The 13966-nt window shown below is 53.7% G+C and overlaps 7 protein-coding genes and 1 non-coding gene across 8 annotated transcripts; 4 read left to right on the top strand and 4 right to left on the bottom strand.

Moving 5' to 3' along the window:
- Positions 1-102: 102 nt before the first annotated feature.
- On the top strand, positions 103-1266 carry BU25DRAFT_342757 (protein phosphatase methylesteras-like protein 1; the record flags this gene model as incomplete). The annotated part of the gene is made up of 2 exons (XM_033702923.1): positions 103-1048; positions 1100-1266. 2 exons carry the CDS (start codon positions 103-105, stop codon positions 1264-1266), a joined length of 1113 nt encoding a protein of 370 aa, XP_033561089.1.
- Positions 1267-1527: 261 nt separating this feature from the next.
- On the bottom strand, positions 1528-2473 carry BU25DRAFT_422226 (uncharacterized protein; the record flags this gene model as incomplete). Its single annotated transcript, XM_033708138.1, has 2 exons — positions 1528-2394; positions 2453-2473. 2 exons carry the CDS (start codon positions 2471-2473, stop codon positions 1528-1530), a joined length of 888 nt encoding a protein of 295 aa, XP_033561088.1.
- Positions 2474-2656: 183 nt separating this feature from the next.
- BU25DRAFT_411428 (DUF726-domain-containing protein) lies at positions 2657-6855 on the top strand. The gene is made up of 3 exons (XM_033706548.1): positions 2657-5003; positions 5054-5456; positions 5509-6855. Exons 1-3 carry the CDS (start codon positions 2790-2792, stop codon positions 6579-6581), a joined length of 3690 nt encoding a protein of 1229 aa, XP_033561087.1. The 5' UTR covers positions 2657-2789; the 3' UTR covers positions 6582-6855.
- A 535-nt stretch (positions 6856-7390) lies between these two features.
- Positions 7391-9175, bottom strand: BU25DRAFT_411427 (uncharacterized protein). The gene is made up of 3 exons (XM_033706547.1): positions 9070-9175; positions 7958-8923; positions 7391-7903 (listed from the first exon to the last, which is right to left on the bottom strand). The coding sequence occupies exons 1-3, from the start codon at positions 9076-9078 to the stop codon at positions 7619-7621; spliced, it is 1260 nt and encodes a 419-aa protein (XP_033561086.1). The 5' UTR covers positions 9079-9175; the 3' UTR covers positions 7391-7618.
- Positions 9176-9451: 276 nt separating this feature from the next.
- BU25DRAFT_342818 (uncharacterized protein) lies at positions 9452-10495 on the top strand (the record flags this gene model as incomplete). The annotated part of the gene is made up of 2 exons (XM_033702927.1): positions 9452-9722; positions 9783-10495. The coding sequence occupies 2 exons, from the start codon at positions 9452-9454 to the stop codon at positions 10493-10495; spliced, it is 984 nt and encodes a 327-aa protein (XP_033561085.1).
- A 607-nt stretch (positions 10496-11102) lies between these two features.
- Positions 11103-11529, bottom strand: BU25DRAFT_74849 (uncharacterized protein). Its single transcript, XM_033712080.1, has one exon. The coding sequence runs from the start codon at positions 11422-11424 to the stop codon at positions 11188-11190; it is 237 nt and encodes a 78-aa protein (XP_033561084.1). The 5' UTR covers positions 11425-11529; the 3' UTR covers positions 11103-11187.
- On the bottom strand, positions 11364-11462 carry BU25DRAFT_t81. Its single transcript has one exon. It is a non-coding gene; the product is annotated as a tRNA-Ala (tRNA).
- A 385-nt stretch (positions 11530-11914) lies between the features above and the next one.
- On the top strand, positions 11915-13265 carry BU25DRAFT_342916 (kinase-like protein; the record flags this gene model as incomplete). The annotated part of the gene is made up of 3 exons (XM_033702933.1): positions 11915-12043; positions 12099-12705; positions 12757-13265. The coding sequence occupies 3 exons, from the start codon at positions 11915-11917 to the stop codon at positions 13263-13265; spliced, it is 1245 nt and encodes a 414-aa protein (XP_033561083.1).
- Between the last annotated feature and the right edge of the window lie 701 nt (positions 13266-13966).

Raw genomic sequence — 13966 nt, 5'->3', positions numbered from 1 at the left:
ATCGCGGACTCCGAATCCAGCCTCGTCTACAAGACCCTTGAATGCCGCCAGGATTGCACAATACCGGATTGAATTAGCATACACTCAGTTCTGCCAATCGTCATGTCCGACCTCGCCAAGTCCTTCGCAAAGACTAAGCTCTCCTCCCTCCCACCGCCAGAACCATTGATCGAGGAGGAAGATGATTCGAGCTCAGCGAGTTCCATGTCAAGCACAGGTACCGTGATACCTTCGAATGCGCAACGGCCAGCGCCCACCATACATTGGTCAGACTACTACGCCCAAGAATTCTACCTCGAAAGAGAGGAACCTCACTCCAAGTTCCATGTGTACCTCACTCCACCCGCGTCACTGCAAGCACCATTGCTAGTGCTGCACCATGGCGCAGGGAGCTCTGCAATGAGCTTTGCTCTTGCGGTGAAAGAAATCAGGAAAGCAATGCCGGCCATTGGTATACTAGCCCTAGAAGCAAGAGAACACGGCAGTGTCGTCTGGGACGAAAATGGTGCTGTGGACAACAATCTGAGCATCGACCTGCTGAGTCGTGACATGGCGGACATGATGTTCCTCACGCAGCGGAAGATGGGTTGGAAAGAACTGCCCTCAGTCGTGCTCATTGGACACAGCCTCGGCGGTGCAGTGGTGACACACGTCGCAAACATGAACCTGCTGGGTAACAAGGTGCTGGGGTTCGCGGTGCTGGATGTGGTCGAGGGGAGTGCTATGGAGGCCCTCAAGCATATGCAGGCGTACCTGAGAACCCGACCCAAGCTGTTCGACAACCTCGACGCCGCCATCGACTGGCACATTCGATCACGCACGCTTCGGAACCCAGAGTCGGCAAGAGCTAGTGTACCTAGTCTCTTTGTGCAAACATCGACTGGGGGACGTTGGGTGTGGAAGACGGACCTCTCCAGGACCGAGTCGTACTGGGAGAACTGGTTCACAGGGATGAGCGCAAAGTTTCTCAACGGTAAAGGGGCCAAGCTGTTGTTACTTGCTGGAACAGACCGCCTAGATAAAGAGCTGATGATCGGACAAATGCAGGGTATGTTCATTGAAAGTTGTTGTTGTGCATGTTTCCTCTGACCCTTCGCAGGCAAATTTCAACTGTCAGTCCTCCCTGCCGCGGGTCACTTCCTCCAAGAGGACCAACCTGAGAAGACTGCTGAGGTCATCGTCGAGTTCGTCAAGCGCAACGACCGCAGCACGTTGGTGCTTCCTCCCAAGGTTTCAGATCTCCTTGCGCAAGGCAAGAAGGTTTAGGATCTCCGACGCTGTGCCGTATGCCTCTGCCGCATCAAGGATGGTGCAAATACCTCCGGGTTGAGCATGGCGGTCCCTGGGGTATGGTCCAGGCATTGCCCCCACCACTGCGGCTGGAATGACGGGTACTCTACATCGGGTATGGCAAGATGGTGTCCAGTTCATGGCAGCCGTGCCCAATCTCTCAGTAGTCTAGAGGCGTCCAGAGGTGCCAATCCGGTTGGCGCAGACCTCAAGTCTACTGTAGCTTAGCTGTTTGGATCATGGCGAAGCAGCATCGACTGCCTCCAAATTGACACCACCGCCTTCAGCCGCGCCCTCAGCCTTCGATTTGTGCTTCCGTCTGCGCTTCTTCGGCGCAGCAGCCTCGCCATCTTGCGCGTCTGTGGTGGTCGGTTGCGAATTCTGGGGCTCGACAGACACAGCCTTCTTCTCCGAGCTAGGCTGCGAGTTAGATGCGTCCGCCTTCTTCTTTTTCATACTAAGCGGGTTGGGCTGCTGAGGACCCTTCTGCCTCCGCTTCTTAGGCACCTGCGCCTCCGTAGCAATAGACTTGTCATCCCGCTCCTCCTCATCCTCCCTCTTTCTCTTCTCCCCCGCATCCGGCCTCCGTTGCCCTTTCAGACCCAGCTTGAACTTGCTCTTCTCCTCCCTCTCTCTGTGCTCCTCGGTTGCGTTTGTCATAGGCTCCATGAGGACCACGCTCTTGCTTATGTATATCAGCGGCACGCCCGGGATGCTTCGCATCTTTGCCCGCACTTCTTTCTCATTGCTCGCGACCACATAGCGATGCCTGTTACTCCCGCTCCCCTTGGGGTCAACCACACTACTGAGACACTCCAGCGTGCTCAGCGGCTCCTCCAGCTCGTGGTGTCCGCACCTCCTTCGCTCGTACTCCTTGGCTTGTAGGATGAGCGTCTCATTTTTTGGCTTCGCATCGTAGAGATGGCGCATGTCGCATTGGGTGATCATGGGTTTGACTTTCGCGCCGAGCACTTTTTCCAGACGGCCGACGATGTCGATTTTGAACTTGTAGGCATCCTGAAGGATCGAGGAGTCGAGGAGGACTTGGTACGGCTCGCGGAAACCGAAGTTGAGCTCATACTGGTGGAGCAGCTTCTTGTAGGCCTGCAAACGTCAGTCCCGTACCACAAGCTTACAAAAGGCTGTAGTCGAAGTCGCATACCTTTGCGCGCTTGAGCTTCATGGTGGCAGTGTATGTTCTGAGAGGTGCGTGTGTGGTTGCGCTCGTGGGGAATGGAAGGCGTCCGCATTCAAAAAGTTCAAAGTTCCTCTGCCATCGGTCGCCGAGGAAGGCCCGGCCACTGCGCGCCGCATACGTCTGCATCCATTCACGCCATTCCCGAGAACTCCGCATTCAAACCGTATGGCCTGAGAGGGGGCACCACCACCTGTACATATCCGAAAACAAAACAATAATATGCCCGTATAGTCTCGCGCCCCCGGTTCCAGGCTTGGAGAGAGAAGATCAAATGCAACGACCGTAGCATTGGGGCCCCAACATGACGAGCGACAACCCCTCGCAACCCCCTAGTACCGAGTCCACGGGCACGCATATTGCTCCTGCAGAAGCGAGGCCTGACGTCGAATATGACGATTTTGGACTGCCGGTTAGGAAGCGCAGGCCGAGGACGCCGGTGGGGGACTGCTCGGACGAGGACGAGTTCACGGACGCGGTAGCGGAGAGGTCCAAGGCCGCGAGTCAGGTCGACATAGCGGCGAAGACTGAGGACAATGCCGAGGCGGAGAAGGCAGTGAAGAGCATAGTGGAGCATGTGAAAGAGAGAGAGGCGAGGGAGGCGAGAGAGGCGAGTGCGAGTGCGAGTGCGAGTGCGAGTGATACTGCGCAGGCGAGTGTTAATGGGCAGGTCGAGATGGTGGAGGTTGAGGTTGGGCGGGGAGATGAGGGCACGGCGCTGAGGGAGACGATGAATACTGCGCCGGAGAGTGTCGCACCGAAGGTCACAAAAACGGGCAGTTCAGAGCCTGGTTCGAGACCTGAGCAGCCTTCAGCGAAGCTCGACAGCCAGTCGCCGGCGCACAAGAAGGCCACTGCGCCGGGCAGCTCCAATTCGGCTGCACCAGAAGCTCGCAAAAGCCTCGACAAGCCCGCCACGCATCACCAGAAGCAGGGCCCTGTAAACGAATACTCCCACCAACACGCCGTTGCCCAACCCAACGCAAACGAAGAGGACGAGCGCGAGGACGATGATGGCGGCTGGCAGACCATGCCTGCGTATGCGCAATACGACATGTACGACGATGACAACCGGTTGATCGCAAAAGAGAACCCTGAGGAGCTGGAAGACATGCATGGATACGCCAATGTCGGCGGTGCTGCAAAGGGTTACACAAGGGTCATTCTCGACGATGATGCAGACTCGCAAACGAGCATGGACGACAACACTGCCTATCTCTTCAAGGAGAAGACGACCGCGCTACACGACGAAGACGAAGCGGTGCGCGATCCGCTCATGCAGATGCAGGCCACCAAGAACCTCCTCACCGAAGGACAGCGTGTAGCGTACGTGGGCCTGGTGCGCCTCGCGATGATTGAGATGGAGCGCAAGTTCAACAGAGTTGCCGTGAAGAAAAGCCGGCAAGTCAAGAAGGCGCTCGACATGCAGACCGAGACGACCAAGATGTGGTCACAGAAGATGATGGTCAGGCTATATGGGCACATGGACATCAACACTTCAGAACAGGTCATGATTGAGCAGCTGACAGCCCATGGCGTGATACCTGCGGATCTGACGCCAGCACTGATGCAAAATGCGCGGGTGAAGAACCCTGCTGCGGAGGTCGCTGAGGAAAATAAAGAAGAGAAGAGAGAGGCGGACTCGGCATGCCCGTCTGTGACTTCACCGCGACCAGAAGCGCAGGATGAGATGTCAAAGTCAGCTTCTTCAGCCAGCCTACATGACTCTCTTGCTTCACCACCACCTCCGCCCTACGAAGCGCACGAAGACGATGGCGACGAGTATCCCGAACCGAAGACGCCATCACAGCTCTTCGAGAGCAAGAACCTCGATATCGATCTTCGATGGACAGTTCTGTGTGATCTCTTCCTTCTCCTTGTCGCAGACTCGATCTATGATTCGCGATCAAGAGAGTTGTTCCAAGTCGTCGGCAAGTACCTCAGTGTAGACTGGCTTGAGATCTGCCGCTTCGAGAAACGCGTAACAGATGCATTGGAAATGCAAGAAGAAGCCAACAAGGAAAATTGGAATGAAGACGAGCACATGGAATCACGAAGGAAAAAAGCACTGCGCAAGCGCTTAGCATTCATGGGTCTTGCTACAGTCGGTGGAGGTCTGGTCATTGGCCTGTCAGCCGGTCTGCTCGCTCCTGTCATTGGTGCTGGTTTGGCTGCGGGCTTTACAACTATCGGTGTCGCCGGGACGGGTAGTTTCCTTGCTGGTGCTGGTGGAACGGCCGTCATCACTAGCATTGCTGTTACCACTGGCGGTACCGTTGGTGTTCGCGCAATGAACAGGCGAACTGGCGCTGTGAAGACGTTCGAGTACCGTCCGCTGCACAATAACAAGAGGACTAATCTTATAATTACGCTGGCTGGTTGGATGAGCGGCAAGGCTGATGACGTTCGTCTGCCGTACAGCACTGTCGACCCAGTCATGGGAGATATATATTCTGTGCTTTGGGAGCCCGAGATGCTGAGGAGTATGGGTGACACCATCAATATCCTCGCTACTGAGGTACGTGAAGCACTCGGGAGCTGGTGTTCCGCATGCTAACATGCAAACAGGCACTCACACAAGGTCTCCAACAAGTCCTGGGCAGCACGCTCCTGACCGCGCTGATGTCCGCCATGACACTCCCCCTCGCCCTCACAAAGCTCTCCTACCTCATCGACAACCCCTGGTCTGTCTCGCAAGCGCGGGCTGACATGGCTGGTCTCATCCTCGCAGACTCGATCATCGACCGCAACCTTGGAACGAGACCCATCACCCTCGTTGGTTTCTCACTCGGCGCTCGAGTTATCTACGCCGCCTTGAGAGAGCTTCAGAACCGCGGTGCTTTTGGCTTGGTGCAAAACGTGTACATGTTCGGCACACCCATCGTAGCAAATACGGACGAGTACATAAAGATCCGGAGTGTAGTTCCTGGGCGATTTGTCAATGGGTATGCTACCAATGACTGGATCTTAGGTACGTTGCCCTCCTCCCAAATGTCTACCATCTGTCCTGACTTCTTCAACAGGCTACCTCTTCCGCGCAACCGGTGGTGGCGCTGCTCGAGTCGCTGGTCTGGCACCCATCCAAATCTCGACAATCGAGAACATGAACGTCACCGAGCTGGTGCCAGGCCACATGGCGTACCGCGCCGCGATGCCCAAGTTGCTCCGCGACGCCGGGTGGCTCGTAGAGTCCGACGAGTTCACCGAAATCGAAGACCCCGACCCCGAAAACCACGAACAGCGGCAACGCGAACTCATCGACGAGATCGAAGAAGCCCGCCGCGAACTCGAAAAGAAGAACGCCGAAAAGGAAAAGAAGGGAGGCAAGTTATCCTGGTGGCGCAAAAAGAAGGGCGACAAAAAAGACTGGGAAGTTTATGACAAGAACTCCCAAACCCATACGCCCATCGACAAAACCGCCGACACCGCAACCATCGCCGAGAACCCCGTCATGTTCGACATCGACGCAATTCGCAGGGAAGTCGCTGCCCTCGCAGTCGAGAGCGCAGCAGATAAACCGTACAACGGCTACGAACCCGACGCCTTTGAGATCAAGGAGATCAAGAGTACGCTCCCGCCGATGAAAATCGACATCTCCGCCACCACACCCACATCCACAGGCCCCTACACTGGGTTACGGCAGACACAAAGCTTCAACGACAGCCTGGGTGTTGCGGCAGCAAATGGGAAGGCGAACAGCACCGGCAACCTAACTCCCGGCGTGCGCCTACCCCCCGGATCCCAACTCTCAAACGGCACGAGCGGGACAAAAGAGTATGATGAGTACGACGAATTCGACGACCCCGGCGCAGGGAATATCTCCATGACATTCGATTCCTCCTTCCGCGACCCGCCATCCTCAAAATCCACCACACAGCCCTCGCCGTCCTACGCGCCAGAGAAGAGTGCATGGGACTCTCCTCCACTGGCGGCATCAAGTATGAGTTGGGAGGACGCGACAAACGATGCGCCGGGGCGCCCGCCGCTAAGGAGCGCGAATACGATGCCGCCTTCGAACTCGGGGTACAACGCGTGGGCGGATGAGTTTGAGGATGATTTTGGGCAGGAGAAGGAGGTTAAGATGAGTTTCATGTGAGCTTTCGACGCAGGCGGCCGAAGAATTGGAGTATCGGTGTCATTGTTGCATGTTCTGGTTGCATCACTTGGGTGCAAGTGTGGGTCAGTTTCTGCATTATTTGATAGAGGTTTACCTTCGTTCGGCGCTGTGGAGCACCTCTCTATATCTTCTGGAGAGAAGAGAAGCATTGCTGGTGTTCGGTCGTTTGGATCCACCTAGATTCTCATTCATTGATATCTATCAGTAGAGAGGAGAGGAGCTACATAGCATGTATAGTTTTAATACACTGCGCTTATCATCAATGGGCATGTTCTGATTCGAACTCGTTTGGGCATGTTCGTCGCCCACTTTGCAGAGCTCAGATGCAAGCCCACAGCGCTTGGGCTTGTGTGAGGTACTCCGTGCCGATTTGCAGACTACTTGCATTCCAACAATGTCTCTTGGAATTACAACAGAGTCTGCGAATGCTGTACAGCACTCGAAATCCCACTGAACGTCTCCAGCAATGATGTAAGAAGGATTGTTGCTACAATATGGTCGTCAGGCACGTCCACCAACAGACACGGCTCGGTTCACCTGACCGAAACGGCAGTGATAAGCCCATCTCCAACGGCCTCCCGTCCCGGCCCATTTTTGGGCACCTGATGACGACTACGGCTAGGATGCAGGAAGAGCGGCTGCCGATCGCCATCACCCACAACCTCAAACCTGTATCGTGGACGTTTGCGAGGCTGTGATCATCAGTTCTAGATTTTGATGCGTACGTTGCATGTTCCGTTACTCGATTTCCGAAGCCATGTTCGACGACAAGTGTTGTACTCTGGTCATGATTTTCCATCAAAGCAAAAAGAGACATGGCTTGTGATGGTGAAGTCATTATTCGTTAAACGGCTATACAACACTCCACGCCTGTCGGCCGTGGGTATGACATGCCTGTCTATATACTATACAGCTGCTCACAAACCAAAAGAACCGCCAACTCCCACAACATCCACGTACTCATACAATTTTGATGCTTAGAATTCCGAATCGCATGCTTTGATCATCAACGCCTTCTAAGCGTCAACATCCTGCTTCTTTCGTCGAATGCTGCCGAATCGCTTCTTCAGCGCATTGCCAATGCCCGAGTTGCTGCGTCCAATGCCGGATGCAGATGCTTCAGGCTCGAAGGGGTTCTCCGCAGGGATGGCGCCAAGCGCGTCGGTGTGGCCTACGCTCCTGCTGTGACGGCGTGATGTCATTTCAATTCCGCTGTCGCCGAGCCTCTTGTGGTCTTTCAATTGCTTCTCAATGGTGTAGGATGGCTCGCCTTTGCCCTTCAGGTCGTCTGGTTGATATTCCTAGACACTGTTAGTTTGGAGACACGGATGTATTGATAATAATATAGGACGTACAACACCTGGGATTCGCTTGTAGTCGCCCTTGTTCAGGGGGTCACGCTGCATATCGGTGCCCTCTTCGTAGTTGTAGACACGGCCGAACTTATCCGTCAAGCCTGGTGGGACGGTAGCAACGCCCTCCAGTGGGCGGTGCCTCTCAACAGCGTCCTGAATGTTCTCCCTTGGTGTTGCCCTCAGCGCTTCCTCGTTCGAGTCCTGTACTGCCGCGACAGGGCTGTACTTCTTGTCTCTGTTACGTGCAATACTGGCTGCATCGTACGGTCCCTCGTGGTGGTAGTGCGATACACCGGTTTTGTCGAGTCGATCGATGACGTCGGCACCCTGAAAGTTCTTTTTCCTAAGATGGTGAGCACGGTGCGCAGTCTTGGTCTCTTTGCGGATCGTGTCTAGAGGAGAGCTCTCTCCATAGTTCAGTGATCCTCCACGGCTCAGTCCGGATACATGTTGCGATTGTGGCCTGGATGACGATGGCTGGCTCGATCGGCGGGGTCGGCTCTCGTTCATGGATCCGAATGCAGCCGCGCGGTGGTCCGAGAAGTGCTGTTTGCGAGGACTTGCAGACTGTGGAGGGGACGGGTACTCATACCTGCTCGACCTTGGAGTAGTCTGGCCAATCTGTGATACTGTTGCAGAGGGAGCCTTGGCTTCAGACGAGGCTCTCGGTCGGCGGTACGGGTTCGTCTCTACGGAGTTACCAGTATGGTGAGAAGGCAGGAAAGGGTTGGTTCCGACTGAGCTGCCTGTGTGTTGAGAGGGAATGAAAGGGTTGCTTCCAACTGAGTTGCCAGTGCGGTGCTCCTGGACCTTAACGGGTGAGCCATCTTTGGACAATCCGGCAGATCCGGGTGGAGTGATGGGACCATCCCGTATGGGCGCAAAAGTTGAACGGAAATGTGAGTTCAGCCCGGTCTCGTCGCTCGGATCTGGCTCAATCAGAGGATCGATTAATGCGTGTTGTGCCTATTTTCACGATCAGCATTCAGGCCTCTCAAGTGTCTCTTGCCATGAGGGTATGCTCGCAATGGAGCATCTTGTAGTTCACACGAAGAAGATACCCGGAACATGCGATGCGACGGGTAATCGTATGTAAGGGAGGTAAAACATACTGCCTGCATGGTACTTGTGTGGTGGTTTGTGACTTTGATTTGGCGAGGTTCGACTGAATGGGTAGTGAGTTACACAAACAACGTTGAAGGTGACTACTTGTTTTTTGTAAGGCTCTGGATTGAAGAAGAGAAGCAGCAGGTGACGAGGAGGGAATGGCTTAGATAAAGCCTGACTTGGCAGGCACGAGCGACAAGGGAACGACGCGTAACATCGTCTTTCATCGTCGCCCTGCATCGCACTTGCCTATTGGCGCTACGTCACTGCCGGATGTGCGTGGGAGAGTGGGGTGAGCTAAGGACGTTCGAGCCCACCGAGCCACAAACTGACAGCACCTGCAGCTGACAAGAGATCAACAAGGCCCAACACCAACCCAAGCCAACCATGTCCTTGGTGCAGTATCCCGACTCTGACTCTGAATCTGGCGGCGAAGAGAAAGTCGCGTTTTTATCAGCCCAGAAGCCCAATACTGTGTTGAAGCGCAAGCGCAGCAAGCCCAGTAATGATGACCTCCCGCCGCTCCCGGCAGCATTCCACGACCTCTATTCCACAAACGCTCGCGTCACCACAAGCGACAATCCCAGCCTGCATGGCGGTCGTAAGCGGGCAGTTCCTCATGTGGAAGGTAATTGGCCGAGCCATGTCTATTTAGAGTGTAAGGACGATCCTGCGCCGTTCCTTGAAAGCGTGGTCTCGGTTCGCTAACGTGTTCGAGGGGTCCCTTCACAGACCGAGTCTGATAGTCTACACAGTTTGATACAAACCATCAAAGACTCCATCAAGGAAGAGAACATAAAGCGCGCAAAGCCGCTTCCTGTTCCTGACATCATACCTTCTCTGCAGTCAGAGCTTGGCGCACCCTTACCATTACATGTCTCGCTCTCACGGACACTGCAGATCAAGACTGATGACCGTGAGACGTTTCTTGGAACTCTGAGCAGCTCCTTGCGGAGAGCCGCAGTCCAAGCCTTCTACTTCGATTTCCGTGGTCTGAAGTGGGTGCCGAACTTTGAGCGGAACCGATGGTTCTTGGTACTCGGTATCAGGAAGCCGGCGCATGATGAATTGAACAGACTTCTCAGCGCATGCAACGAAGCTGCGCAAACGTCCGGACACCCAGCATTGTATTCTGGCGGTAAGGGAGATGGGCCGATGGAGACCAACTCGCCCACTGCAGGTCCGCATCTCAAACACGACAAGACTGATCGCTCAGAAAACTTCCATGTCAGTATAGCTTGGAACCTCACAGAGCCCGATACTGAATGGGTATCTTTGGTTCAAAGCATGGATGTAGACGAACACATCCGCTTACCACAAGCATCTTTTGACGTCGTAAAAGCACGGGTTGGGAATGTGGTCCACAACTTCGATCTAGGTACAAGGAAAAATAGCCTTGGAACAGGGCGAGGGTCTCTGAGGCTGGGGTAATGGCGGTGCAATCACGTTTGGCGTTGACGTGGACTCGTGCCTGACAAGGATGCCTGGGCAGTGGCTGAGGTCGAACCATTTGGGCACCAAACTTGATACGAGATCAGAACTCATTGAAACCTCAAAACATAGCTTGAAGCAGACGTCGCCGACTACAGTGATTTGAGGCCCTCCGGCCTCTTGTCTCACTTACGCTCCATTCAAGTTGCATTGAATGATACCTGAGAATTTAATGACGGTGCGCCTACTGCCTCCAGCCTGGGTAATCCTCGCAAATTCACTGACACAGATTCTGCTATTCTCCTTTACCATGGTGGGGTCTTGTGTCTTTCTTTCTTCTTTCGACAAGATCAAATGTTCGTGCCTTAAAATCATCTCTATGGCCTATCAAGATCTAAGGTTGCCAAACATTCTGGTCACTGCTCCTGTTGTATACCTAGGCATCGAAAAGATGATTCGAGGGTTTTCGTGTTCAGTGACGTCTCAAACTCAGAGCTTTTGTAGTCTCCAAGCGTCGAGTTAAGGTTCTGGAAGTTCTCGAAAGGTTCACTGAAAATGCCCAATGTCAGCACTATTGGACATATTGTGGGAGGTCCAGGTTTCGGTCGTCCTGCCGGCCCACTTCTCAATCCCGCCATCAAATCAAGTCACATGTCTTGAGCGTTCATGCAAGAGTCGCTTGATCACCTAATTCAGGGTCTGTTGCGACAGCGGGAGAGTGCCCGCTGCATCGCGGTGTGAGTCTGAGTGGAGGGTTGAGAATCATTGTATTTGATGTTCTTGCGGCTAGCAAGAATATGCTCCTGGTCGTTCGGTAAAGCAAAAGGAAACAGGAGCAGAGCAAAAAGAACGGCACAAAAGAAAAAAATGGACCGGCAGGTGATCGAAACCTGGACCTCCCGCAATTTGATACTTGACGCGAACGTCATGATGCAAAGCGGGCGCTCTACCACTGAGCCACAGGCCCCGAATTAGATAATCAAGCAACTATTGAGTCAACACTCAGAGTATGTGACTTGATTTGATAGAAAAATGGTGAATTAAAAATATAATATTGTTGATTGTAATACGGAAACAGTAACAGTTCATAGCTGTCGACAGTGTACCATCATGGGTTCGAATGAAATCCATTGTGCGTACTGTGTGGATCCTAACACTCAAGCAGTAGGTCTAGTGCACAGCCACCACTTGGCGCGTCAGCTCCCGAACACAGTTGCGCCCAAGTCAGTAACAACACAAGACATTTCTCGAACAAACACCACTAGCCTGACAATTCACTCATAACACCACTTTGCGCCTCCTACCCCTTCATACTGCGACTGTCGACCTTCTACTCAGGATACGTTGCCTGCGCGCTCACAGCTCGGCGTTGAGCTTCATTAGCTTCCAACAGCTCCGTACACGTTCACAACCGGCACGATGGGATCGCTAGCCACATACTTTCTGGACGTAGTCTACTCGTTCACAAATTGTATGGTGTGCTTTCCGAGTTCTCCACAACTCAAGATCAATAGCCGCAGTTTCAAGATACTGCGGTTGTTGGGTGAGGTGAGCAACCAATACTAATTGTACATCAGAGCAGCAATTGATTGACTACCTGTAGGGTGGCTTCTCATATGTATACCTCGTACAAGACAACTCGAATCAGCAGCTTCTTGCGCTCAAGAAGATACGATGTCCCTTCGGTCAGGAGAGCGTCAGCTTGGCGCTGAAAGAGGTGGAAGCATACACATTGTTCTCGCCGCACCCCAACATCATTCACTCGATCGACTACTCAGTTGAGACCGACAAGTCAGACCCTTCAGCGAAGACCGTCTACATCCTCCTCCCATACTACCGCCGCGGCAACCTACAAGACATGATCAACGCGAACCTGGTCAACCACACAAAATTCCCAGAGAAGAGGCTGATGGTGCTGTTCTTGGGCGTCTGCAAGGCGCTTAAGGCCATGCACCAGTACAAGGTCAAGGGTGGGCCAGGCGGCGCGAAGAGTGACAGCAAGGCCAAGAAAGTCCGGAGAGACGCAGCGCGCGCGGACGCAGAGGCAGCACAAAGTATGGAGATGAGGCCGAGCCGGAGGCATCACGAAGGTGACGACGAGGACGATGAGCAAGCAGAGGGTTTGTTGGAAGAGAGCAACGTCACAATGGCGCAAGAAGGCATTGCGCCTGGTGGAGAGAGGGCGTATGCGCATCGCGACATCAAGCCTGGTATGTATCGATGATTCAAATGTGTGGATTCAATGAACTTACTTGTCGCAGGAAACATCATGATTGACGATGACGGCAAGTCACCCATCCTCATGGATCTTGGCTCATTAGCGCCCTCACCAACACCGATTACTTCTCGATCGCTCGCCCTGCAAGTTCAAGATACAGCCGCCGAGCACTCGACGATGCCCTACCGCGCCCCAGAGCTCTTCGATGTTAAGACTGGCTCCGTAATCGATACCAAAGTTGATATTTGGTCGCTCGGCTGTACATTATACGCATGTCTCGTTGGCAAGTCACCATTCGAGTTCAGGAGCGATGAGACTGGCGGTAGCTTGAGCATCTGCGTCCTCGGCGGTGACTGGAGATTCCCAGATGAGGGACCACAGAGGGGCAAGCAGAAGCAGCCAGCGGATGGCGAGGGCATCAGCGACGCTGTCAAGGATGTCGTACGGAAGTGCTTGTCACTTGAACCTAGCGACAGGCCTGATGTCGACGAGCTGATCCGCATCGTTGAGGATGTGCTGCATAACTTGCCTGAGGACGGGTTAGACGATTAAGCGCAAAGAAGCCCTCGGGCTCCAGACGAAACCTGTATCATCATATGTTCCTGAGATTGGTGTTCACTTGGCATTTCAGGGATTTGAACATTACAATATACCCGTTTGAGGCATCTTGACAGTCGATTGGCGAACTCCATAGGCTCTCCATGAACGGGTGATCAGTATTTCTGGTGAACCAACTAAGCTCATACCTCTACCTGTCGGTGCTGGGTTGATCATGAAGCAGCTGCGCCGCCGCCCCGATGAACGTCTTCAAAGCATCGTCCAGATGCACACCATTATTCGTAACAGTATTAAGATTCTCCAGCAACTCCTCGGTGTACAGCTCGCTCATCGTACGGCCTGATAGATTACCTGTGGTCTCCTCCCGCGCATACATACATCCTGATGGACTCAAGCTTCAAAAGCTACACCGCTCGCGCTAGCTACCTGGCCGATAATCCCGTCGCTCTCTACCACACTTGTCGAGACAACACCGAGACCTTATTGGCATATTCAGTTACAAACAGGGCCAGTGGCGACAGGCGTCGGGCAATGGCTTCATAGCATATCTCCCTCCACTTCGCATCCATATTGGTGTAGGTCTTATTAGGATCAAATCCTGCCCACACTTCGACATTCAGCGTAAAGGTCCAGAATATTGGTAGATCGTTATCGGAGTGGGGAGAGGAGAGGAAAGAAGCGGGGTCATCGAAGCG

Source organism: Macroventuria anomochaeta, assembly GCF_010093625.1.
Source record: "Macroventuria anomochaeta strain CBS 525.71 unplaced genomic scaffold BU25scaffold_19, whole genome shotgun sequence".
NCBI classification, from domain to species: domain Eukaryota; kingdom Fungi; phylum Ascomycota; class Dothideomycetes; order Pleosporales; family Didymellaceae; genus Macroventuria; species Macroventuria anomochaeta.
The sequence above is the reverse complement of the archived record's forward strand: the minus strand, read 5'-3'. Positions and strand labels throughout refer to the sequence as shown.

Excerpts from the sequence above, each read along its gene's own strand:
- BU25DRAFT_411428 (XM_033706548.1), top strand. The coding sequence starts at position 2,790 with ATGACGAGCGACAACCCCTCGCAACCCCCTAGTACCGAGTCCACGGGC. Across the intron at positions 5,004-5,053 it reads TCAATATCCTCGCTACTGAG|GCACTCACACAAGGTCTCCA; the intron begins GTACGTGAAGCA and ends ACATGCAAACAG. Across the intron at positions 5,457-5,508 it reads TACCAATGACTGGATCTTAG|GCTACCTCTTCCGCGCAACC; the intron begins GTACGTTGCCCT and ends CTTCTTCAACAG.
- BU25DRAFT_411427 (XM_033706547.1), bottom strand. Across the intron at positions 7,904-7,957 it reads ACAAGCGAATCCCAGGTGTT|GAATATCAACCAGACGACCT; the intron begins GTACGTCCTATA and ends AACAGTGTCTAG.
- BU25DRAFT_74849 (XM_033712080.1), bottom strand. The coding sequence starts at position 11,424 with ATGACGTTCGCGTCAAGTATCAAATTGCGGGAGGTCCAGGTTTCGATC.